Source organism: Panthera leo, chromosome C1, assembly GCF_018350215.1.
Source record: "Panthera leo isolate Ple1 chromosome C1, P.leo_Ple1_pat1.1, whole genome shotgun sequence".
Taxonomy (NCBI): domain Eukaryota; kingdom Metazoa; phylum Chordata; class Mammalia; order Carnivora; family Felidae; genus Panthera; species Panthera leo.
In genome coordinates this window covers 192,304,605-192,329,344 of record NC_056686.1, presented here as the reverse complement: position 1 = coordinate 192,329,344, position 24,740 = coordinate 192,304,605, and the positions used below count along the sequence as shown (strand labels likewise).

Genomic DNA, 24,740 nt, shown 5'->3' with positions numbered 1-24,740 from the left:
AAACCTCTTGACACATTTTAAAATAAAGGGCTCTATATACTAGTTTAATTTACATACATTAAGCAATGTAGATTGGTGCTGTTGATTTAAATGTAATGGTTTAAAGACCTAAGTGCTAAAAATGATTTTAATTAACCATAAAATTGTGCAGTTTTAAACAAAAAAAGCACATCTATGAACCTTTGCAGCAACATGCAGAGGTATTGCTAATTGCCCAATTTTACCTACTTGTAAGTAGCTAAGGGCAAAAAACCCTTGCGTAGTTGTTTTGTTTCTTCATTCATTTCTTCGGTACAAATACAAAGGTGTCTGTGACTGTTGAGCACATGAGATGTGATAGTACGACTGAAAAACTTTACTTGATTTTTATTATGAATTGAAATTGAAATAGCCATCTATGGCTAATGTCTACCACATTGGACAACATCTCTGTCAAGGTCTGTGCTAATTTGGCCTGACCTTGGAGATCCAGTCTTTCCCAGAGAATGAGTTAGTGCTCACATAGAATATTTTCTGCCCAGCCCCAAGGCTGGACCTGTACTCCTAGGCCAGTCCTCAAAGCCTTAGGGAGTTGAGCCTGGAGCCTTATTTTCAAGATGAGTGGAGGAATTCTGTAGTCCAGAGGCATTCATTAGGTATTACATAATCCACACCTGGGAAGCACAGACACAGTAACATTTGGGTTTAAGAAAAGGGCAGAGCCTCCCTCTGTCCTTACTCCTTGCACTTTTTTAGAAAGTTCTTTTTTTTAAATGTTTATTTATTTTTGAGAGGGAGAGAGAAGGAGGGGCAGAGAGAGAGGACAGAGAATCCTAAACAGGCACCATGCTGACAGCAGTGAGCCTGATGTGGGGCTGGAACTCACGAACCACAAGACTGTGACCTGAGCTCCAGTCAGATGCTCAACCAGCTGAGCCACCCAGGCACCCCTTCCCCTTGCATTTTTTAGCCTGATACACCATCAGAGCTTTCAAAGTCTGTGGAAGGACTCATGCATTTTTGAATTTAGACCGATTATGATGTAGGCCCAGACACAGAATTCTTAGCCTCATTGCTTCCTGTTTTAGGTCAACATATCACAGAGATTTGCCAGAACAGACTTTTCACAACTGTGCTCAAAGGCTTTTCTGTCTGAGTGAAAGCTATTGGCCTTAATTCCCCTTATCAAACGTTCCACCCTGCTCTGTGTAAGTTCTGACACAAAGCCGGGAGTGATGTGTGCTCTTGACAGTGGAGCCTCTGTGTAGGTGTTGTCCACTTTGGGCGTGACTACTGTAGAAAGATGTAGAGATGCGGAAATAGCTGGGCAGATTCGTGTACTATAGAATACAGTGATCCATGTGCCAATGTTGTGCTCTTTCTTTTCTTCCAGGAAATTAAGGATTGCACGGCATTGCTTTGACAAGCACATCCTGTTGTCTTTTCAGAGATCTCAATGAAGAATAATCTCAAAGGAACATTTGTCTCCCCGTACCTCTGCTAATGGCCATTAGCCGCTAGCAAATGCTTTTAATGACCGAAAAAACATCAACTACCCTTGGTTTTGGTCTGCTTTAGGCAGTCGAATGAAGGTTTTTTTCAGTTGTTTCCAGAACTCTATTGCTGAAGCACCTCTCTTTGTTGGGTGAACGTTCATGAAGCCCTTTCCTGAAGCAGTGTAGAAGCCTTAGGGCTCTTGGAGTCTATGACATGGAAGCCTTGGAAGTGGATGATATCAGCCCAGCCTTGGAAGTTACTGAGGATTTCTTCAGTACTTTTGACAGTAAGCTAGAAAAGGCTGTGCAGCAAGCTGAGGTTTATGGGATTCAGGAAGTCCCCGAATTGGTGGGGCACGAGGTACTAAGTACCATAACAGATAATGGTGCTATCAGAAATGTTGCCTCCCTGGGCAAGGGGGGCCTGATTTGGGACCACTGTAAGAGCAGGCTCTTAGAAACCAAAGCTCAAAATGTCTTCCCTGCCAAAGAACAGTTTGTGGTTCAGAAAGGGACAGCCCCAGATAATCTTTCCTGGATGGAACAAAAAGAAGCTTCAACCTTTAACTTTTTCAACATCTGTCAGCGTCGGAGGGACAGACCTCGATCCGTGAATGACTTACTGGATGAGACCTCTACTTTCAAGCCAGGGCATGCACGTTCAAGATCAGATATTACCCAAGTGGACTGGAGGCTGGTCCTCAAAACCATGCCTCAGCAGCGGCAGCAGCAGTCGTCTCTTCAGGGCCCTCATTTCACCAGGCCGTCCTTTCTGTCGTCCTTGCCGAATAAGGTAGAAGATGCTCAAGGAAATACTGGTATGTTTTGATATCTGACAGCTATTGAGCAGTTGTCGATTTTCCTTGGTCTCTATTATATTTACCTCATGAGAAGTGTATTGTCCAGGGTCCTTGTCTGGTTTTGCTTACTTAAGCTCCCTCTTCCATTTACTTTCACACTTCACCTCAAGCCTCAGTCTTGGTATCCTTATAAGAAGTGCTGAGTGAAAAGACAACTGCGGTCAAGTCTCCCCTTCTGATCTTGTGTGTTAGAAGCTACACAGTCTCATAATTCGTGTGGTATTTGCCTTTGTACAGAGTATGCTACTGCTTATTCGCATCGCTAGATGTTTGTCAGATCACACATTGGCATAGCCTTGTGCTGTGAAGGGTTTAAAGATCCATAAAGAAACCATCCCTGCCTTAAAGAACTTCTTGCTTGCAGAGGGGATCAGACACTAACAAACACTCAAGAAGGCACCCGCAGGGAGAGAAAGTAGTAGTCGTCAACTGAAATATTTGTGAAGGAACTTTTGTTTTACTTTATATTGTTGAGATTTCTTTCACTGAGAAAATGACAGTGACTGTAAGAGGGCAGAGGAAGGAGAAGACGCTGCAGTGGGCTTGTCAGGAAGGGCTAATGAGAATTCATGGAGCTTTGGCTGAACCATTAAAGATACTAAGATGCAGAAAGGGGATCGCAGTAGAGGACACTCGGGATTATGGTGGGAAAGAAGGTAAGGAGATGAGAAGTACCAGGGGGAGCAAAGGATCCCATGGTGGGTAGTGGGAGGAAAAGGGGGGGAGAGATTGGCTCAGACCTCATGGTGTAGGGCCTTGAATTTCCTTTTTTCTCATACATCATACGCATGCATGTGCACACAACTTCTGTGAGGCGTGACAAACCATCTCTTTGTTTCCCCCAGCTTTTTCTTTCAAGATAACCTCATTTATACAGGCTGTCTATTCTTGTCATTCCTATTCAACCTTTAATTTAGATGGCTTCTTCTCAGTTAATTGGGAATACCGTTTTATGTCCTTAACTGCTATTTTAATACTACTTTAGTCTCTATCCTTGCTTGGTATTCCATTGATACATTTAATATTTTAATTAATAAATTTAGTTTCTAAGTATAATTCGAAGAAGAGATACAGTTTAGTAAGTCTATTCAGGAAATGCAGCGTCCCTATCTGTGAGGTGCTACATTATTTTCACATCCAGTTCAAATCTATTCTTTTAAAATACTTCTTTCTCGGACTCACTTATTTTGCTTAGCATAATACTCTGTCTCTCCATCCACTGATATGTGGAATTTAAGAACAAAATAAACTAGCATAGGGGATAAAAAGAGAGGGAGGCAAACCAAGAAACAGACTCTGAACTATAGAGAACAAACTGATGGTTACCAGAGGGGAGGTGGGTGGGGGGATGGGTGAAATAGGTGATGGGGATTCAGGAGTGCACCTGTGATAAGCATTGGGCATTGTATGGAAGTGTTGAATCACTACATTGTACATCTGCAACTAATATTACACTGTATGTTAATAACTGGAATTTAAATAAAAACTCAAACAAAGAAAAATAAAATATTTCTTTCTTCCCACTCAAATTCATGACTTATAATTCCTTTTCTTTTCTCCTTGACTTTCACCAGTCCTCTGTAGCATCTAGCCAAGGGTGGTGACCATGGGAGTAAAAAGACAAGGACATTATAAAGCTCAGTACTTGGTAGCTGATTAGATATTAGGGGACAAACAAGTTGCTCTGACCCTGGTGCCTGGCAAAACGAGAGCTTTGCCTTGAGTTCATATATAAACAAGTATACTCATTGATTTAACAAATAACCTCTGTTGATTTTTGGTTTCTTAAGAGTTCACGTAGATTTTTATCAGTAAAGCACCGGAACCATTCTAAAACCCTGGTGTAACCCAAGTTGAGAGGGTGTCATATTTCCAGGTTTAGTTTTCCTGTCATTTGGATTGTTAGTGTAGGAGCTGGAGCTGCCTTAGATTCTCCAAAGGAACCTTGAGTATATGACACCCTGTGACTATTGTTTTTTCAGTCTCAATTTTTAAAAAAGTTGAATACTAAATCATGTTGAAATGTATGTACTGAATGGTATTTTGAAAAGTCTACTGTAACAGATGGCCTTTCAGGTATTGATATAGTATATAATCTGGCCATCTTTTGATCATCCACGGAATATATATCTTAGCAGGAATTAGCACAGTTGGGCAAATGGCATGCCAAGTTCCTAATACCTTTTCTTTCTGTCACACTCTGGAGAACAGGCAAGATAAATCATGTTTGTATTGCTTACCAGGTGAGGGGCAGGGGTAAGCAAGGAGTACCCACTGACTACGCGTTCTCAGGCTGGGGGTAGAGAAGAGTTTTAGATATGTGGCAGTCCCCCACCCTGGTGACCATAATTCTCATGGCAAGGGGAGGGATGTGCCAACACACAAATGCACACTAGTCACAATCAGCCAAGATCTTTCAGTAAAGTTTACTTTAAAACCTTTGAAATTTGTGATCCAAACTGAAAAATAGCCTGTTGTGTCTCCTGAAGAAATATGCCCCCAAAGCAGAGGGAGACAGTGTAGTATCTTGGCTGGAGATTTAGGGTCAGGCCAGACCTCTCTTTTAACCTTAGACTCGCATATCTGACTACCTGGCGTACATCTCTGTTGGGATGTTCCACAGGCTCTTCAAATTCACAGTGTCCAAAAGTGACCCTCATCCTCTCATCTCCTACTCCTACTGTTCTAAAAATTAACAAGTGTTCATAAGAGTCTGGGGGCTCCTTAGAAGAAATAAAATTTTAACGGGTTTCTTTGGATGAGGTCAACTTGATGTTGTGTCTATCCCTGTCACTCTCTTAATTATAGGTTTGGTTACTGCATGATCCTGTGTTTTCTTCAGTTGATTTTTTTTCCCTAGCTCCTTTTCTGAGCTCACCTTGAGTACGAAGACTCACCAGAAGTGGTTCTTCTTCTCGTCCTCCCCTTCCTCCTCTTCTGCCTCCCTTATCCCCTCTCTTCCCTCCCATGAAAATAAACCCAAGGATCTTCTTCATTAGGTAGGATCTCTGTGACTTCTGCTCATTTGGTGATGAATAACCAGGCTTTTGAGCCTTACTAAGGATAAATGTCACATTGAGTATAAAGCAAATCAAGTTCTGGCCTAATGAGGCCAGTGGGCAGCTGGGTGTAATACCATCTATTTTGCTGATGGGCAAGCCTGTATGAAGGTCTTCTGGTGTGTCTTCTCCTCTTCCCCCTCCTCCCCCTCCTCCCCCTTCTCCCCCTTCTCCTCCTCCTCCCCCTCCTCCCCCCTCCTCCTCTTCCTCTTTATCTTCCCCCCCCTCCTCCTCTTCCTCTTTATCTTCCCCCTCCTCCCCCTCTTCCTCTTCCTCTTCCTCTTCCTCTTCCTCATCCCCCTCCTCCCCCTCTTCCTCTTCCTCATCCCCCGTCTCTTCTTCTCTTCTTTTTCCTCTTCCTTCTCCCACTTCTTCCTCCCCCTCCTCCCCCTCCTCCCCCTCCTCCCTCTCCTCCCCTCCCCCTTATCCCCCTCCTCTTCCCCCTCCCCTCCCCCTTATCCCCCTCCTCCCCCTCCCCCCATCCTCCCCCTCCTCCTCTTCCTCATTCCCCGTCTCTTCTTTTTCCTCTTTCTTCTCCCACTTCTTCCTCTTCTTCTTCCTCCTCCTCCTCCACCACCACCACCACAACCACCACAAAGCTTGAGATAGTAATGGTACTTTAAATATCTTGTGTGCATTAAATGGGTTAAAAAAATAGAAAGTGCTTCTCAGAACCATGTTTGACACATTTGTAAACACCTAATAGATATCTTAAACATTTAATAATATTATTACAATTATTAATTGAATTTGAAACTCATCAATGAGAATCAAAGTAACACAACCAATGACTCCTACTTTTCCCTGGCATACCAACTGATGTGTTGCAGTAAATGGCCTCGCAATAAATATTTCTTAGATTGGCCTTCCTGAAGTGTGTTTTCTCATATTATTGATAGGTTTGCTAGTGGGAAGTAAACCATTCATTCCCTCTCTCACACTGATTTAAGATCAACTGTTTACAGTTCTCCTGGTCAATGAGGAAGGGACTGTTTCTTACCGTTTCATCCTCAGTACTTAACATGGTGCTTTGAACATAGTTTATGCTCAAATGAATTGTTTAAGATGTAAATTGAATGAAAAAGATGTAATGCTGATAAGATAATTAACGCCAATAACCTCTTTAGCCAGTTCGTGTCATTCTAGAAAAAAAACCTCCAGCATCTTTTCTGAGGGCCTAGCGCCATCATCTAGCATTTCATACCTCGCACATCCTCTCTGTGAAGCTCTTTAGCAGCAGTGAAAAATGAAGATTTGCTTTCATCTCAAAGGCTGCCCTGCACTATCCTTGTGATAAGAGAAAATCAAACAGACACAGCTTGTAAAGCGGCCCCTGGTGTTGGCAAAATGTTGCCCTGGCCTTGGAGGAGTATTCAGATACGTCTCAGACTCCCGGGTCGCACAGGCACGGTTAAGCATTCCCCTTTGTGGAGGAACCTGACTGCTGCTTGGTGAGCACAAAGCCTGGTGCAATGATTATGCTTTGCCCTTTAGTCTTTCTGAAGCTAGCAATCATTTGAAGTAATTTTGCATCACTCCTCAACTTTTCCCTGTTCTCTGTTTCTTTACAGAAGGTGATTACTTTGGATTTGACGATCACTTCTTCCCTAGGTTCTTGCTTGGAATATATGAGAGCAGAATCCGTCAAACAGATTAACAGCTTACTTGTCACTGTCAGAGCCAACAGCCAAGCACCCAGTGTGCTTGTCCTCAGGGTGAGAGAGCCCATGTAGAAAGAGAAGGAAGAAAAAAAAGACACAACCAATAGCTGTAGCAAGCACTGTGCGTGATTTTAAGTTCTTTACAGCGAACAGCTTATTTAACTTATATAATACTCCTGTGATACAGACACTTTTACTGACCCCGTTTTGAGGATGATGAAACTTGAGGCACAGAAAGCTTAAGGAATGCGCGTAGAGTCCCATAGCTGGTCCTGAGCAGATCCTTGATTGGAACTCGGGCAGTCTTTCTCCAGAGTCCACACCCTTCAACACTAAGCTGGAGTTGAACACTTACCTTGGAAGCCAATCGTTCCCAGTCTCTAGAGCCCTCTATTTTGAAAGCCTTGTTAGCAGTCAGGCCCTGTGGGGGTAGAGGGTGGGAAGTAGTGTAGAAGAGACAGACCTGGATGGTATTCATCGAACCCAAAGTAATCCCTCAGGAGATCACTAGCGAGGAAAAACTGAGACACACCGAAGCAGTCTAGCTAAGCAAGGATTGTGTTCTGCGTTTAACATAGTCACTAAAATACATGGACAGTGCAGCGCTGGCCAGAGTTCTTTAGGGGACCAATGAGTCCACGGAAAGAAGACTGTAACTTTGCCTTTCATACTCCCGAACGCTGACCATACAGAAGAGCTTAAGTGAACTGACCCCCATGGGTTTATTGTAACTATGGAACGAGGGCTTTGGCATTTTGCTCCATCTTTGGCTGCCTTTTTCAGTCTTACTTAGAAGCTTGTGAATGGATGTGTTCTAGAAATTTCATTGCCTCAGGCAGAGACAGACCTAGGACAGGCTTCTTCCAAGGGAATGTTGCTAGTGCTAAGTAGATGAAGGATACCGTCCGTGGGTCCTAGGAGGCTGTTTGAGTCCAGCCCAGTTAAGACCATGCGTTCATTTTCTGAGGGCCAGATAGTAATGTCGAAAAGGTTAGGTCAGAAATCACTAAGAAGTACTAGATCTAAGGCAAGATGGCGACAGAGACAGGTTTTACCCCAGCTTTATTGAGGTATAATTGACAAAGCTGGAAGACATTTAGTGTACATCGTGATGATTTAATATACATACTCATTATGGACGGATTCCCTGTCTAGTTAATTACCACATCTGTCACCTCACATCTGAGGCAGTTTTTTCTAAAAAACTTCCAGGTAGGTCATAGAGACAAAGCTGCCTCATGGTCAGTTCCTTTCCTTACTGCCATCCCAGTGCCTGCCATGCCCTGGGCAGCTGAAGCGAGGTGTCACAGAGAAGTAGCCCTGAGAGAAGGCCCTAATCCTACTGCCAGAATGGCTCATTGCTAGTCCTGTCATTAATCTTAGTTCTGTACAAACATGCTCTTGACCAGTACCTATGCTTAACCCTCTCTTCCTTTGCATTATGTCATCCTGTTCTTGTTCAGTGAGTAATAATAGAGCCACAGGCAGCAGGGAATGTCCTGTAGGATAAGGAAGACGGGGTCCTGATGTCATAGAATTACAATCCAAATATAAATAGGTGTTAAGGTAAGAACATAAAAAGTCATGTGAACACGTGGACACTAGATATGTTGTCAAAAATGGATCACACACACGCATTTACACCTATAAATGTATACGCATAGTAGAGGAGGGTCGGTCTGTGTGGAAAGAACACTCAACTAGGACTCACTGTGTAGGTTTGGAAGAATCACTCGTCTGTTGCTTTTGATTTAACGACCTAGTGAAGCAGGTTAAATTGTCTCTAAGATCCTCCCAATTCCAAAACCGTATCATTGTAAGATGTGTTTGAACTGACCCTGACTCATGGTTCTATGGGAGCTAATTACTATAACCAGATGGGTATTGGAAGGTTGTAATGGAATTATGGGTATGGTTGAAATTATTTAACGCAGAAGGATTTCTGTGTGCCTTGTAACTCTACTTCTGGGTGAACTGCTGTGTTTGCGATTTTAAAATCAAAAAAATTTTTTTAAAGAAATCTTTTGCATTATCTATGGCGCTCTGAAACCCAACAGACTGCCAGAATCTGACTTACTTTTCCCTCCCTGACTGTGTTCACATTTTCATCTGCTAGGCAAGGGCAGTGGTCAGCTGGGCTTTTGTTTCAGTTGGTTTCGCTGTCTGGTGACCTGGTACCATTCCTATGCCTGTATTTTCTTGTTCTAAGTACTTGAGGAGTAGGCCTCAAGCAGAGATTTTCTTTAGAGCTAGAAAAACCATGGCAGTGTGGTTTCTTTATCTTGAGTTTTATGTTACTCTGTTTCGATTCTCTTTTTCCCCATCTTTAACTTTAAAAAAAAAAGCCAAATTTGGGACTTATACTAAAATGACTGCTTTTTCAATTACGATGTTTCTCAAAAGCCTTGGAGCCAATAGAGGTGGGAATATTCCTGTGGGCTTAGAACAAGTGAGGTCACCAGGACATGGTCTCTTGCTGAATTTATGATTCACCCTTCAGCAAGATTAGTCAGTACAAAGAAGTTGCTAAAATAGGTCACAGAAAGTTGATTTTATATGGTTGTATAGTTTCCACTGGTTACATTATTGAATGTTGGCCTGTGGCAGCTATTTGGAAACCCAACACGCCTCATCGACAGCCCATATTCTGATTCTAACATTTCTATATGGGAACTCTGAAAACGAAGTGTCTGATGTGTTTTTGTGGTTGCTCTGTTAATACAGTTTATCTTTCTTGGCTAAGGAGAACTGTAGTTACTAATTTCACAAACTGCTAAAGTTACCATCTTAAAACACAAATCTGTTCATGCTACTCTGTTCTCAAAAATGAATCATGGCTCCCCATTCTCTACAAAATCAAGTGTGTAAGTTTTATAAAGCATCCCAATCTGTCCCGATCTCACCACCCGCACCTTCTGTCACCCCGTCTATGTGCTGTTTTCGAATGTGCCGAGTACTTCCAAGTTCCTGAGCCTCTGCTTATGCACTCTCTTCCTCCAGAACACCTTCCCCGCCCGTTTCACTTTTCACAACCCTCCATTATCTTTCAAGGACCAATCCAAATGCTACATCCTCCCTGAGACCTTTCTATATTTTTTCAACTAAAATTCTTTTTTTTTTCTTTCACTGTATGTTTTCACAGCACATATCATTCTGCTGTGCATTATAGGCAATTGCTTGTATATCCATCTCCCACACTAGGTTGAAAGTTTTTTTTAATTAAAAAAATTTTTTTTAATGTTTATTTTTGAGAGAGAGAGAGAGAGAGAGAGTGAATGGGGGAGGAGCAGAGAGAGAGGGAGACACAGAATCAGAAGCAGGCTCCAGGCTCTGAGCTGTCAGCACAGAGCCCAACATGGGGCTTGAACCCATGAACCATGAGATAATGACCTGAGCCAAAGTCAGATGCTCAACTGACTGAGCCACCAATTGCCCCGGTTGAAAATGTTTTCATGCTATAAACCATATCGTAGAAAACTTTGTGTTGTACCAAGTATGTGAGCATATGCAAAGTGTCTGGTTGAGTTTTATGTGTTGGTGCTTGGAACATCAGGACAATACTGTTTTGTTTTGTTTGTTTGTTTTCCAAAACGGAAATGACCCCTCTTTCCTTACCTTATAGCTTAAGTTGAATGAAGTTTGTTATTAATATTATCAGTGAGAGCTATCATGTAATGAGAGTTAGCTTTATGTTCAGCCCTGTGCTAAGATGTGTCAACCTACTATCTTATTTAATATTCATAATAGTTGAATATGATAGATGATATTGTTCTGATTTCACAAATGATGAAGCTGAATCTTAGAGAAGTTGACCTCACCCAAAGCCATACAGTATGTGGTGGGGCTAGGACTCCAAGCCAGGCCTAACACTAGAGGCCACACATAACCACTCAATAATGCTGTCTGTCTCTCAAGCATGAGGAGGGTTAGGTCATTCCCTCTACCATAAATAAACACAGTGTGATCTCGACTCCAAGTTTGGAGGTTAGAGTTTTCTACTCTGAGCTTGCACACTTTGTAGTATAACTTTGGCCAAGTCATTTTGCTTCCTGGGATCTCTTTCCAAATCTGCTAAATCAGTTAAGAATATTTTCAGAAAAGGGGTGCCAGGGTGGCTCAGTCGGTTAAGCATATGACTTCGGCTCAGGTCATGATCTGATGGTTTGTGAATTTGAGCCCCATGTCGGTCTCTGTGCTGACAGCTTGGAGCCTGGAGCCTACTTTGGATTCTGTGTCTCCCTCTCTTTCTGCCCCTCCTCTGCTCACACTGTGTCTCGTTCTCCCTCAAAAAAAAAAAAAAAAAATCTAAAAACATTTAAAAAAAAAAAGAATATTTTCAAGAGCAATTAATAGCATATACAACTAAAAGTAACGTAAGTAATATGACCATTTGTCATCTTATGTTTTCATCTATCTAACAGGTAACTATGGAACACTTAGTGAGTATCAGGTACTGTAAACAATAGACACTTAAGAAGACCTGATGTGTCATCGGGGATCCAGGCACTTTCCATCTTTTTTCTCGGCTATTCTCAGTATATTGGTAATGTCTCTTCTTTCCCTTCATAGGTACAAGATAGCCACGGCAGTCCCAAGGGTCACTTTCTTATACATCAATAGCCAAAGTCAGGAAGGGAAAACAGGGCACCCCCTCTGGGTCTCTTTCCCAGTAGGCCCCAATAGCACCCCCTAAGTAGCGAGGGTCACATGCTCACCCCTAAAGCAATTTCTGGCAAAGGAAAATAGCATTTCTGTGATTGGCTTAAACAAATCTTGCTCCTTTCCGCGGGGTAGGGGAGAGGACATCTCCTCTGAGCATCTCCCATCATACCTGAGCAAGATTTAGGTTCTGTTGGTAAAGAATCAGGAGGACTAGTTAAGGAGGTGAGTAGCTGACAAGTTCTACCTCAGATGGGGTCAGGCTAGGAGATTTCTTATCACTTCTGGCTCTAAGTTTCTCTGATTCTAGTATGTTACCCAAAGATACAGTAATGAAATGCCACTTACCTTAAAATCTGCTGGCCTAAACATTGGAGATTCTTTTCTACTTAATTCCTATAGAGTGAAAAACTCACCATGGCAATGAGTGAGCATATCTTGAAAGTTGGTTTGGAATTGTTTTCTGGGTCACAAAGTTGTTCTTTTTTTTTTTTTTTTTTTTTTTTCCAATTTTAGTTAACATACAGTGCAATATTGGTTTGAGGAGTGGAATTCAGTGAATCATCACTTACATTATTTACACCCAGTGTTCATCACAATAAGTGCTCTCCTTAATACCTGTCACCCGTCAAGCTTGTCTCCCACCCACCTCCCTCCATCAACCTTGAGTTTATTTCTATTGTTAAGTCTCTTGTGGCTGTTTCACTCTCTTCTCTCCACCCTGTTCACATATATTCATCTATTTGTTTCTTAAATTCCACATATGAGTGAAATCATATGGTATTTGTCTTTCTCTGATTGACTTATTTCACTTAGCATAATACGTTCGAGCTCCATCCATGTCGTTGAAAATGGCAAGATTTCATTCTTTTTGATAAATGAGTAATATTCCACCATATATATATGGTATATATATATATGATATATATATATCACATATATGTGGTATATATATATGTGATATATATATATATATATATATATGATATATCATATATATATATCACATCATCTTCTTTATCCATTCATCAGTGGATGGACAGTTAGATTCTCTCCATAATTTGGCTATTTTTGATAATGCTGCTATAAACATTGGGGTGCATGTACCTCTTTGAATCTGTAATTTTGTATCCTTTGGGTAAATACCTAATAGTGTAATTTCTGGGTCATAGAATAGTTCTGTTTTTAACTTTTTGAGGAACCTCCATACTGTTTGTCCAGAGTGACTGCACCAATTTGCATTCCCACCAGCAGTGCAAGAGGATTCCCCTTTCTCCACATCCTCGCCAACATTCGTTGTTTCTTGTGTTGTTAATTTTAGCTATCCTGACAGGTATAAGTGGTATCTTACCATGGTTTTGAATTGTATTTTCGTGATGATGAGTGATATTGAGCATCTTTTCATGTGTCTGTTAGCCATCTGGATGTCTTCTTTGGGAAAGTGTCTATTCATGTCTTCTGCCCATTTCTTAACTGGGTTGTTTGTTTTTGGGTGTTGAGTCTGATAAGTTCTAGATTTTGGATACTAACCCTTTGTCAGATATATTATTTGCAGATACCTTCTCCCATTCTGTAGGCTGCCTTTTAGTCTTACTGATTGTTTCCTTCACTGTGCAGAAGCTTTTTATCTTGATGAAGTCCCAATAGTTCATGTTTGCTTTTGCTTCCCTTGCCTTCAGCGACATGTCTCATAAGAAGTTTCTCTGGCTGAGGTCGAAGAGGTTGCTACCTGTGTTCTCTAGGATTTTGATGGTTCCTGTCTTACATTTAGGTCTTTCATCCATTTTGAATTTATTTTTGTGTATGGTGTAAGAAAGTGGTCCAGTTTCATTCTCCTGCATGACTATCTTTTTGCATTGGGATATTCTTCCTGCTTTGTTGAAGATTAGTTGACCATAAAGATGTGGGTCCCTTTCTGGGTTTTCTGTTATGTTTCACTGATCTATGTGTCTGTTTTTGTGCCTGTACCATACAGTCTTGATGACTACAGCTTTGTAATATAGCTTGAAATATGGAATTGTGATGCCTTCAGTTTTGTTTTTCTTTTTCAGTATAACTTTGGCTATTTGGGGTCCATCCAAATTTTAGGACTGTTTGTTCTAACTCTGTGAAAAATGCTGGTGGTATTTTGATAGAGATTACATTAAATGTGTAGATTGCTTTGGGTAGTATAGACATTTGGACAGTGTTTGTTCTCCCCATCCATGAGCCTGGAATGCTTTTCCATTTCTTTGTGGGTCACAAGGTTCTTAAAGACTAGGGATTACCCTTGTCACAGAAGGCAGAAAGCCTCGGCATTTACGAAGTTGGGTCTGTGACCTAAGTTCACACTTAGATCTCTAAATTCACACTTAGAAGTGAAATTGACCAGGACTGCATGGACTAATGCTCTATCACTGTTGCCCATAGCAAAGAAGTTAGATGGAGAAGATCCCAAAGTTGCTATGTCTGTCTAGTGAATATGTAGCCAGATATGTTACAGGTCTCTTTCTGCTAGAGTCTGCACAGATAATACATCTTTTTCCCTAAGTTTATTATGAAGGAAGAGCAAATGGGATAGACTCCTTTACCCATGAAGAAAGGTCTCCAAAGTAGCTCTCAGAAAAGACATTACTTGAGTCTACTTCATTTCTACCAGAATTAGTTTGTTAACAAGTATCTGTGAGCTATCACTAAGTGTTGGCTTGTGGAGCATATTTCAAATGTATAAGACACAGCCCTTCTCTGGTTCCTGTGGTATCATTCTCTTCATATTCTTTGCTATGGGCAGTGGCAGTGTCCTGACTGATGTGGATCCTATTAATGTCACTTCTCCTGTGTGCCTGCAATGAGGAGTACAAAGACCTAAAATTACTGAAAACATTTCTCCCTAGTTTCTGACTTAAACACAGTTGAGTACTATAACATGAAACAAATAGACTTGGAAAACTGTGTTTTGTTAATTAGGAATATTAAAAAAAAAGAGAGATGTGATTATAATCTAGAATATCAGAGAAATCTTCATTGAGGAAAGGATGCTTCAGCTGAGCATAGAGGGGTGAACACAAAACCAAGGTGGAGGTGAACACAGCATGTGTGTGGGATGGCCAGGAGACTAAGCCAGGACAGAGCTCCATTTTTGAGAGTTGTAGTCCAAGGTCATGGAGGACTTGCAAAGCCAAACAACTAGACTTAATGTGATATGTTTAGCAAAGAAGCATTTGAAAATTACTTGCAAGTCAAGATTAAAAGGGTATTTTATAAAAAGTCAGTAAGTTGACAGGGCTGCAGGGTAGTGGGGGTAGGAAGCCGGAAACCTCCCCTCCTGTAGCTTTCATGTCTATGTAAAGGGATATCAGACTAACGTTTTTGGCCTCTCTCCCTACCTTTGCACACTCCACCCCTAGGGAGGAGCAATTTATGGGTAAATTTAGGAGAGGAACTAGGTGTGTATAATTCAGCCTCTCTCATAGGAAGCACTGATTCTGGTCTGTTCCTCCAAACCTGCTCCTCCATCCATCAGCCTTTCATAGGCAGTCCCCCAAGAGGGGAAGCTTGTAGTGATCAGTGCTGCTTGTGACTCAGAGGTAAGTCTGTATAATCCTAGGGCTCAGTTTGGTAGGACGACCCTAAGCTGCGTCCTACCAACTGGCTGATGTTTTGATCTCCACATGTCTGACAATGTCCGTCAATCTCAGTTGGTTTAAAACTTGGGTGATGAAGGGGATGCTATTTATTGGTTCCCCACAGGCCCCCAGTATATAGAATGGATTGGTAGATGGAAAGAAAGGAAGGGATTGAAACCAACTAGAAGGCTCTGCCAGTCCTCATGCCTGTGGAGCATATTTCAAATGTATAAGACACAGCCCCTCTCTGGTCTGAAAAGAACCAAGAACTTTTCTTGTGAAAAGAAAAAGAAGGGCTGTAACTGGGCCATAGATCTGTTGACAGGTTCTGTGTCTGAATTATTTGGTGTCTCCACAGATTCTAGTAGATTCCTTTTTACATACATTCACAAATATTTATGGAGCCAGCCACCGAGTATACAGGAGTGCGAGAGATATGCAGGTCCCTGCCCTCAAGGAAAATGAGAGAGTTCTTTGAGTGAAATAAAGCGAGGTGTAAGATAGAGAGGGGGCTCCATAAACTGGTAAAGGCTGGCCTCACTGATGATGGCATCTTGCGAGGAAAAACTGAGGGAGGCACGTAAGTTAGTGGGGCGGGGTAGAGAAGTTACAAATGGGGGATTTAACAACCTCAGAGTTCCCGAGGCTACAATACACTCAACTTATTTAAAGAACATAAAAGGGTGTGGCTGAAATGAGAGAAAGGGATGTGAGATGATGTGAGATGAAGTCAGGTTAATAATCAGAGGCCAGATTGTGTGGAACAGGAAGGAGGTATACACATTGTAAGAATTTGAAGTCTGAAGGAAAGAGGCAGATTGAGCTATACGAAAGGTAGGATCAAGTGAATGCTTTTTTTTTTTTAATTTTTTAAAAACATTTTTTTTATTTTTGAGAGATGGAGAAAGAGTATGAGCAGGGGAGGGGCAGAGAGAGAGAGGGAGATCCAGAATTCGAAGCAGGCTCCAGGCTCCGAGCTGTCAGCACAGAGCTCGACACGGGGCTTATACTTACAAACCGCAAGATCATGACCTGAGCTGAAGTTGGACGCTTAACAGACTGAGCCACCCAGGTGCCCTGTGAATGCTTTTTTAGTAGATATAGTCCTCAGAATATTGGAAGACATGAGGAAAAGACATTAGTGGAGGGATAATATTACAATGTTAGTTAGAGGAGAAGAGAGTCTGAAGAAGTGGGAAGGGATTAGGGACCGAGTAGAGGTGGAAGGCTTATCTTTAACAGCGAGACAAGAAGACTCTTCCTTTGAGACTGGACGGCTAAAATAGGAAACAAGTATTAAATACTCACCATGTATCAGGCACTGTTCTAAGAGCTACTCATTTCTTTCTCACAGCAGGACAATGAGGTAGGTGCTCTTATTATAGCCCATCTTAAAGATGACAAAACTGGGACTCAGGTTAAGTAATTGTCCCATGGTCACACAGCCAGGAAGGGCAGAATTATGATTTCAATTTAGGCTTATTGGCTCTAGCACCTGTGGCCTTAACCACCGTACTCTTCTGTAGCAATTGTGCAAGACCTTGATTAGTGTAATGCCAACATGAAGCCAAGCATAGTATATATGAAGGAGCTCCTGCAGTGCACAAAGAATGAGGCAGTGGGATTAGGTGTTTGGGAAGAGTAAAAGAGGTGTGGAAAAATTGTTCTGGGGGTTATGTGTGGGATTCACCGAAATGAATAAAAGAATAAATTGTCAGGATGAAAGATAGGATAGAAAGTGAGCAACATGAGTCTCTGTTTGGTGCTACGGTCTGAATATTTGTGTCACTCCCCAAGTTCATATGTTGAACTCCTATCTCCTGAAGTGATGATATTAGGAGACATGGCCTTTGATAGGTGCATAGGTCATGAGGGTGGAACCCCCATGAATGGTATTCATGTTCATTTTTAAGACCCAAAAGAGCTCCCTAGCCATTCCACTACAAAAGAAATGTAATATATCTGCCCGATTTTGAAAGGCAATCCTTTTAGGTTTGTCTTAGTGTTATTCTGAAGGATTCTGGGTACTCTCCATTCACACTCCACTTTGGCTTTCTTCCACATTTATTGATCTTGTTGTAAGAACTTAAATATTTCCTTAAAATTTGCCTAAATAACTTTGATTTGGAATATTGGCACTACATCGGGTTTTTGAGTTCTTTGAAAACATTACAATGTTGCTCTTTGTCTCTCACTGCAACCATGGTCTGACCTTTGGAATCCTATTCTTGTGACTTCATTCATTGTGCGGACTCAGGCAGTCCAGATTTTCTCAGGAAACCAGATTACCTAAACGTTTCTTTCATTTATTGTAATCTGGGGTATGGGGGTTTTTAAAAAAATAAAATTTCAGCGGCCCTTGGGTGGCTCACTTGGTTGAGTGTCCAACTCTGGGTTTCGGCTCAGGTCACGATCTCACGGTTCATGGGTCCGAGCCCCGCGTCCAGCCCCACGTCGGGCTCTGCGCTGTCAATGCAAAGGCTGCCTGGGATTCTCTCGCTCTCACCCTCTCTCTCTGCCCCTCCCCTGCCTGTGTTCTTACTCTCTGTCTTAAAAAATAAATAAACTTAAAAAAAAGATAGAATTGCATAAAGTAACCAAAATGAAAGCACATAACCATTTCATAATTATATAAGCAAATATAATATACCTATAATTATTATTTATATTATTATTACATACATATCATGTCTAAGGGCTTCATACCAAATCGCATACAGTCAGGGCAGGAGGATTGTGGGTGCTGGGTTATGGAGGCAGAAACTTTTTGTTGTTGCTTTTTACATTTCTTTCTGATTTTTTCAATAATTTTATTAAATAATGTAGTGCATATGTGACAAATGTGAAATAGCATCTGAAACCTGAGTCATCAGAGTAGTGCAGCCATAGAGCCTTGGAGGCTCAGAGGAAGACAGTTGTTTTCAACTAGAGGGGATGAAGGTCTTCAGGAATAGGTGAGATTTTTGTACCTGCCCTCACGTGGGAGGAAAGAACGGACAAGCAGAGGCAAGGGGAGATGTAGGCAGGGAGGTCAGTGGGAGAACATGCACGAAGGTTGGGAGGGGCGAGTTGTAGAAACAACATCGGGTCACCTGGCTGAAATATGAAGGAGTGGAGAAAAGTGCCTGCATCATGTGAAAGCTCACTGAGGAAAGTCATAACAGAGGGATCAGGCTAACATCTTCTGAACCTCCTGATCCATCCTAATATCCTTAGAAGTGGGACAGCCACCTGTGACATATTCTTGCCAAAAAAAAAAAAAAAAAAATCTAAATGAACCTCAAGGTCTAAACAGCAGTTGACAGAAAACATGGGAAACGGAGGAACATTTAAACAATACTGTGAGGATACACCAAGTCCAGGATGTGAGAAGTTCTACAGGACAAATGAACTAATTTCTTCAACAAGTACGTGGCATGAAAAAAAAAAGGAGAAAAAGAGAACTGTTATAGATTTAAAGAGATTTAAAACATGTATCAACCAAATCAGTGTGTGAGCCTCAGTTGAACAAACCATCCATATAAAGAAATTTTTTGAGACAATCTGGGAAAATTAGATACAGAGTAGGTATTAGATGAGGAATTATTCATGTTGTTGGGTGTGAAAATGGTGTGTGTGTGTGTGTGTGTGTGTGTGTATTAAAGTTTTATCTGTTAGATTAGAGATACCGCTGAAGTATTTACAGTAGAAATGATAAACTTTAAGCAATTTCCTTTCAAATATTCCAGCCAAAAAACCAAAATAAAACACAATAAAAAGCCAGAGCTGGAGGGGGTGGGGGATATGAAAAGAAGAATAGCAGAAACTTGATGTTTGAAGCTGAGGGATAGGTCCGTGGTTGTTTATTTTAGTTTTCTACATGCTTTCAAGTGTGTTTGAAATTTTCCATAATCAAATGTTTTAAGGAGTTTGAACTTTACTGTGTAGCACCAGGAAATCTGTGAATGGTTTTGGGCTGAGAAGGGGGCACAGGAAGGGCTGAGTGGCCCTGGTGACAGTGTGGGAGATGGCCGGGGGGAAGGCGGACGAGAGGTGTGAGCTCATTTAAGACCTTGATTAGGTCTTAAAGGTACAACTTTCCAGTTGTAAAATAAAAAAGTCATGGGGCTGGAAGGTACAGCATGGCAGCTATAGTTAATAACACTGCACTGCATGTTTGAAAGTTGCTAAGAGAATAAATCTCAAAAGTTCTCATCACAAGAAAAAAATGTTTTGTAACGAGGTATGCTGACGGATCTTAACTGGACTTACCGTGGTGATCAATTCACAATGTATGCAAATATCGAATCATTACGTTGTACACCCGAAACTAATATGATGTCGTATGTCAGTTATACCATGGTATTAAAGAAACACCCAAACAAACCTTAATTAAGGTGGTGGCCATGAGAACGGAAACTTTTTTGAGAACAGATAGAGGAAATAATAGCAAAAGAGGAACTCTGGTACATTGGCGGTACCGAAGTGAATCAGGTGCATTGTGTGGAAAATTCCCTTCTTCCTCTTCAGTAAATAGCAATCTTTGTCCTTAAACCACTGCACTGGTATTACCGGACGAGAAGAGGAAGAAGGGGTCTTCACTAGAGGAACTGAACCGGCTCTTCATGCCCCAAAGTGGAAAGCAAGGGGGAAAGGAAGAGTTCTGGGTTTGGGTTTTGGTTTTGGTTTTTCTCTCCCTTTTTCACAAGGAATTACTCTCATGGTTTCAGTATGAAATTTTTGGGTCCAGTGATTCATTTTGATCATCCTTTCCTGTTTTACTGAGGAAATGGTTATAATCATTGTCAGCGGTCCCATCTGAATCATTTATGATATTAGTTAAGATAGATATTATTCATTTGTGAAATTGAACACTTTACAATAATGTGTGTGAGGTTAATTAAATGAGTTGAAATGATACAGTCTGGGGAAATAAAAGTTGAACTATAAGTTAATGAAAGCTTAAATTTAAATATATACCTTCTGATTTGTCAGTAGCACAAATATTAAAAATAAACTTCAGATAGAAATAGAAAGTAGCAATTATTAGAGATTAAAGAGAAATGGTAGTTCTCTGGCCCTCTACAACTCAAAGAAAATTAACACTTCACACAAGAAATATTGGTAAGGTCTGATATAAACAGGCCCTCCGGAGTGGAATACGCACCCCAGAGGATAGTTTCCTGATCACATTTGCTCTCTTCTTCTTGATTTTTCTTTCTCAAGAAATTAACGCTACAAACTGCAGCCTATAAGGATGGACCATTTCCTGTGACCAACACCAGTCTTTTCTGTCTCAGTTTAATGTACCTATTTAAAGAGGGCTGAGACAGGTGGGGGGAAAAGTCTGGAAATACAATGAATTCTTTACCCTTACTCTGCATCAAGAAGGTGAGGGGATTTTGGAAATTCCCGGGAAGGATTTCCCATCCAGTCCACCCAAGTCAGAAAGAGGTGAGATTTTAGTCAGGTTTGCTGCTGACTTGGGCCCAATTAAAGCAGAATTTCTTTCTTCTTTTTTTTTTTTTTTTTTAATGTTTATTTATTTTTGAGACAGAGAGAGACAGAGCATGAACGGGGGAGGGGCAGAGAGAGAGGGAGACTCAGAATCCGAAGCAAGCTCCAGGCTCCGAGCTGTCAGCACAGAGCCCGACATGGGGCTCCAACTCAAAGACCGTGAGATCATGACCTGAGCTGAAGTCAGACACTTAACCGACGGAGCCACCAAGGCGCCCCTAAAGCAGAATTTCTAATTCATGCTAGCTGTTGTAAAAAGCTCTCAGGAAGGAAAGAAAAGGAGAGAAAATTTCCTAGCTAAAAGCAAGAAAGATGGTTTTATTTTGCTCAGGGATGCATAGCTGAGCCACTGGGTCACAGGACAGATGGGGGTGGAGGAACACATGGTTACGAGTCTTATTATGGAAAAGCTCGAACTACCATCAGCACTTGATGGAAATGAGTGGGGGAGAGGTAGCAGCAGTGTCTTTAACAGCACTGCCTCCCTTATTACATTATCCAAAAAGATAGATAACTGAGAATAGGCATCCATTATCTCTCTCTACAAAGGGATTAGTGTGGGTTGCAAGAAATTAATGGCTTTTGAGTTATCACAGAAATACTAATGAATGTCAGGACCAGAGATGTAAAGCAGGTAAAATTGGCTTTTCTCTGCCTTATTTCTCTCCTTTTCTTTTTTGGTTTGCTGTTTTAAGATCTGGATCTGTGTTGGATTTATTTCTTTACTTTTTATTTTTTCCCTTCAGCCAAGATCAGAAATCATGCCCTTTGGAAGTGTGATTTGTCTTCTTTAGGGAATGACTTCATTAGTTTATGACTGTCTCCAATGTGTATCAGCAAGAGATTTAGAAACATCTCAGAAATGAGAATCTCTGTCGGGGAAGAGTGCTGCCTCTTGCATGGATGTCATTTGCATGCCTGATAAAAATATCAGGAAGTCTCCCAAGTCACAGTTGCCTTCTATTAAAGTACTAAACTTGTATACATTGCAGCTAATCGTTGATTAAAGATGGCACAACCAGATAAACTTGTGAAACAGGGGAAGAGAAAGGAATTATATCTACTATATGCTGTGCGTTGTGCTACAAGCTTTATTTCTCATCTAATAAGTACTTTCTAAGAGCCTGCTATGTAGTAGGCATTGTACTCTGTGTTGTAAAAAAAGGATGAAAAGACAGACCTCTCCTCTTTCCTCAGTGGAGCTTGTAGTCCAATGGGGAGGACAGACTTTTTTTAAAAACTTCAAAATTGTATTTGTTCAAAAATTTTAATAAACTATTATAATACAGCCTGACAAGAGTCCATCAAAGAGGAATAATAGGGATACCTGATACTGACACGGGGTGTGTGTGTGTGTGTGTGCGCGCGCGCATGTGTGCAGATGAGGGGTTGGGGAATCGGGACAGGGTCTGTTCCTGGAAGACAGGATGGCTAAGTGAAGGGTAAGTGTGTGGTAGCTAGTGGAAGCAGTAGGAAGGAGCACTGTAAGCAGGCGGTAACAGTATAAGCACAGTCAGGCTCAGAGGTGAGAGAGAACTGCTATCTAAGCAGAGACCTAAAACATGGGCTGGTTGAGTCCAGCCCGGGGAACTGGTTACAAGACAGAAAGCTCATGAACTGGCCTTGAAGACTAACGGGGGTATCTGAGAAACAGGAGTTTAAGAGAAGCATACTTCATGCTCTGTCCTCTACATGGGCGGTTCCTGGCTTTACTAAAACCCAAATAATGTGTATTAGCAAGGAGTTAGGTCAAGAGATAGGAGGAATATTCGCTCTCATGTATTTGGTTTTCTGTAGACTATTACCTAGAAAACATGAAATCCTGGTGAAGTGCCAATTATTTCATGGACCCGTGGGGGAGAGTCACAGTTTTCCACACAGACCTCCGCATGTCACACTGACATTGCAGACCCCCCCCCCCCCAATACTTAATCTTATGCTCATAATTCCACCCTAGGTAGGCTATTGTGGACCTGAGATTTCCCCCCAATTACATCTTGTGAATTGTACTGTCTTGGAATTGTACTACCTCTACTGTGTTTAGTTTGAACCAGAAGGATGTCATTCCCTGATCTCTGATTTCTTACACCTGCCTTATCGTCTCCTTGAGTTCATTCGTATCAATGAATTAATACATGGCTTCTTTTGTTTTTCCTTTCTAGAACACAAGCAAGCATTCCCAAATATTCTGAAGAAGGGGTACCTGGAGATCAGGAAGGACCATGACAGTTACTGGCAGAGCTGTTATGCAGAACTCTCACCCTACAACTTATCCTTCTACAGCCTAGACAGCAGTGGCAATCAAGCCCTCTATGCCACCTGCCAGCTTTCACACTTCCAGAGCATTTCCGTGTTGGGCAACCTTGAGGCCAGGCTGGTGGATACTGTTCTATATGACAACACTCAGCTCCAGTTAAAGGCAGAGTCACCATGGGAGGCTTTGGACTGGGGGCAGAAGCTTTGGGAAGTCGTGCACGCCGCGGTGCCTGGTTACGTGGGAAGGCAGGATGAGCTGGCAAACTCCCCAGGACTTGGTCACCACGCTGACTGTACACAGAACCATTGTTTACAGAAGAAATCCAGTGAGCTGCTCGCGCCATCACCTGTCTTGGAGAGCCCCAAACAATACCAAAACATCATCAAATCAGGGACGCTGTACAGGCTAACCGTCCAAAACAACTGGAAGGCATTTACTTTTGTGCTGAGCAGGGCCTACCTTATGGCTTTCCATCCCGGCAAGCTAGACGAGGATCCCCTGCTAAGCTACAATGTGGACGTGTGTCTGGCTGTCCAGATGGACAACCTAGATGACTGTGACTCTTGCTTTCAAGTCATTTTCCCCCAAGATGTCCTCCGCCTCCGTGCAGAGACCCGGCAGAGGGCTGAGGAGTGGATGGAGGCTCTGAAAACAGCGGCCAATGTGGCGAGGAGTTCAGAGCAGAACCTGCAGGTCACCCTGAGGAGCAGACCCAAGGATCAGATGGGCAGGCATGAACTCAGGAAGAACAAGCGTCAGTCTGTGACCACCAGCTTCCTCAGCATTCTGACAACCTTGTCTCTGGAACGAGGACTCACCGCTCAGAGTTTCAAATGTGCAGGTATGAAGCAAATTTTTAGTCTAAAGCTCCCTAAAGAACAACCTGAATCCTGCAATTGGAATTCACTGTAAAAATCCCCTCGATGGGCTAGTCACATGTACCTCTTGTTTGAAAAGCATCTCTCCTTCAAGGAGTTTCCTACCGCAAAACGTCTGTCTATCTTCATGCCATGCTGGTGAAGTCAGTAGAAGGAGATAGGCTATATGCCGCTGAGTCTAAATGACTTAGCCAAAGCATAACCAGACTAGAATCTAGGCTTCTTGCCTCTGCTGTGATTCCATTTCCTCTGTCTTTTTAAATAAAGGTCACTGGGAATGTGGATGTCACAAATTGTCTCACAAGAGATATTCAGACCCAAAAGCTGACTGCTGACACTTCTTACCGAAAAAAAAAAAAAAAACAACAAAAAAAAAAAACCCGTCTATAGCCAGTAACTGTCATTGATCATGACCTTGTCAAATCCTGTTAAGGAAGAATCTAAAGTCAGCCCTGACAGAAAATCTGGAGGTGACTAACAGCAGGGTAGATGATGATTCAGCAGATGACCTCTGAGTCATGATGGGCCTGTGCCTCATCCTGGGGAAGCCCAGGGCTTCTGAAACTGCTATGGAAGGGTGAGACACAAAGTAGAGTTGAAGGCCAATTATCTGTTATTTCTTAAAACCCTATTACTGCTTCTCTCTCCTACTTCTCATCCCTATCACTTTCCCCTGAAGAGTAAACTAGACAAAATAAAATCTTCCCTAAACCAAATCTATGTATCTACTAGAAACTAAATCAAATTATTTCCCTTTCACTAAACCCCACAATTTGGGACAAGAAATTTT

The 24,740-nt window shown here is 41.8% G+C and overlaps 1 protein-coding gene across 28 annotated transcripts in view; it reads left to right on the top strand.

Annotated features, from left to right (window-relative positions):
• The window catches only part of PLEKHM3 (pleckstrin homology domain containing M3), a 196,807-nt gene that overhangs the window by 21,726 nt on the left and 150,341 nt on the right, over window positions 1-24,740 (top strand). For all 28 annotated transcript variants that reach the window (XR_006205673.1, XR_006205671.1, XR_006205670.1 and 25 more), the window contains 2 exons: window positions 1,373-2,293; window positions 22,978-23,913. Coding sequence is in view for 23 of the 28 variants with exons in the window: in XM_042949931.1 (XP_042805865.1) it covers window positions 1,690-2,293; window positions 22,978-23,913 (1,540 nt within the window). In the remaining 5 variants the exon portion in view is untranslated. The remainder of the gene's footprint in view (window positions 1-1,372; window positions 2,294-22,977; window positions 23,914-24,740) is intronic.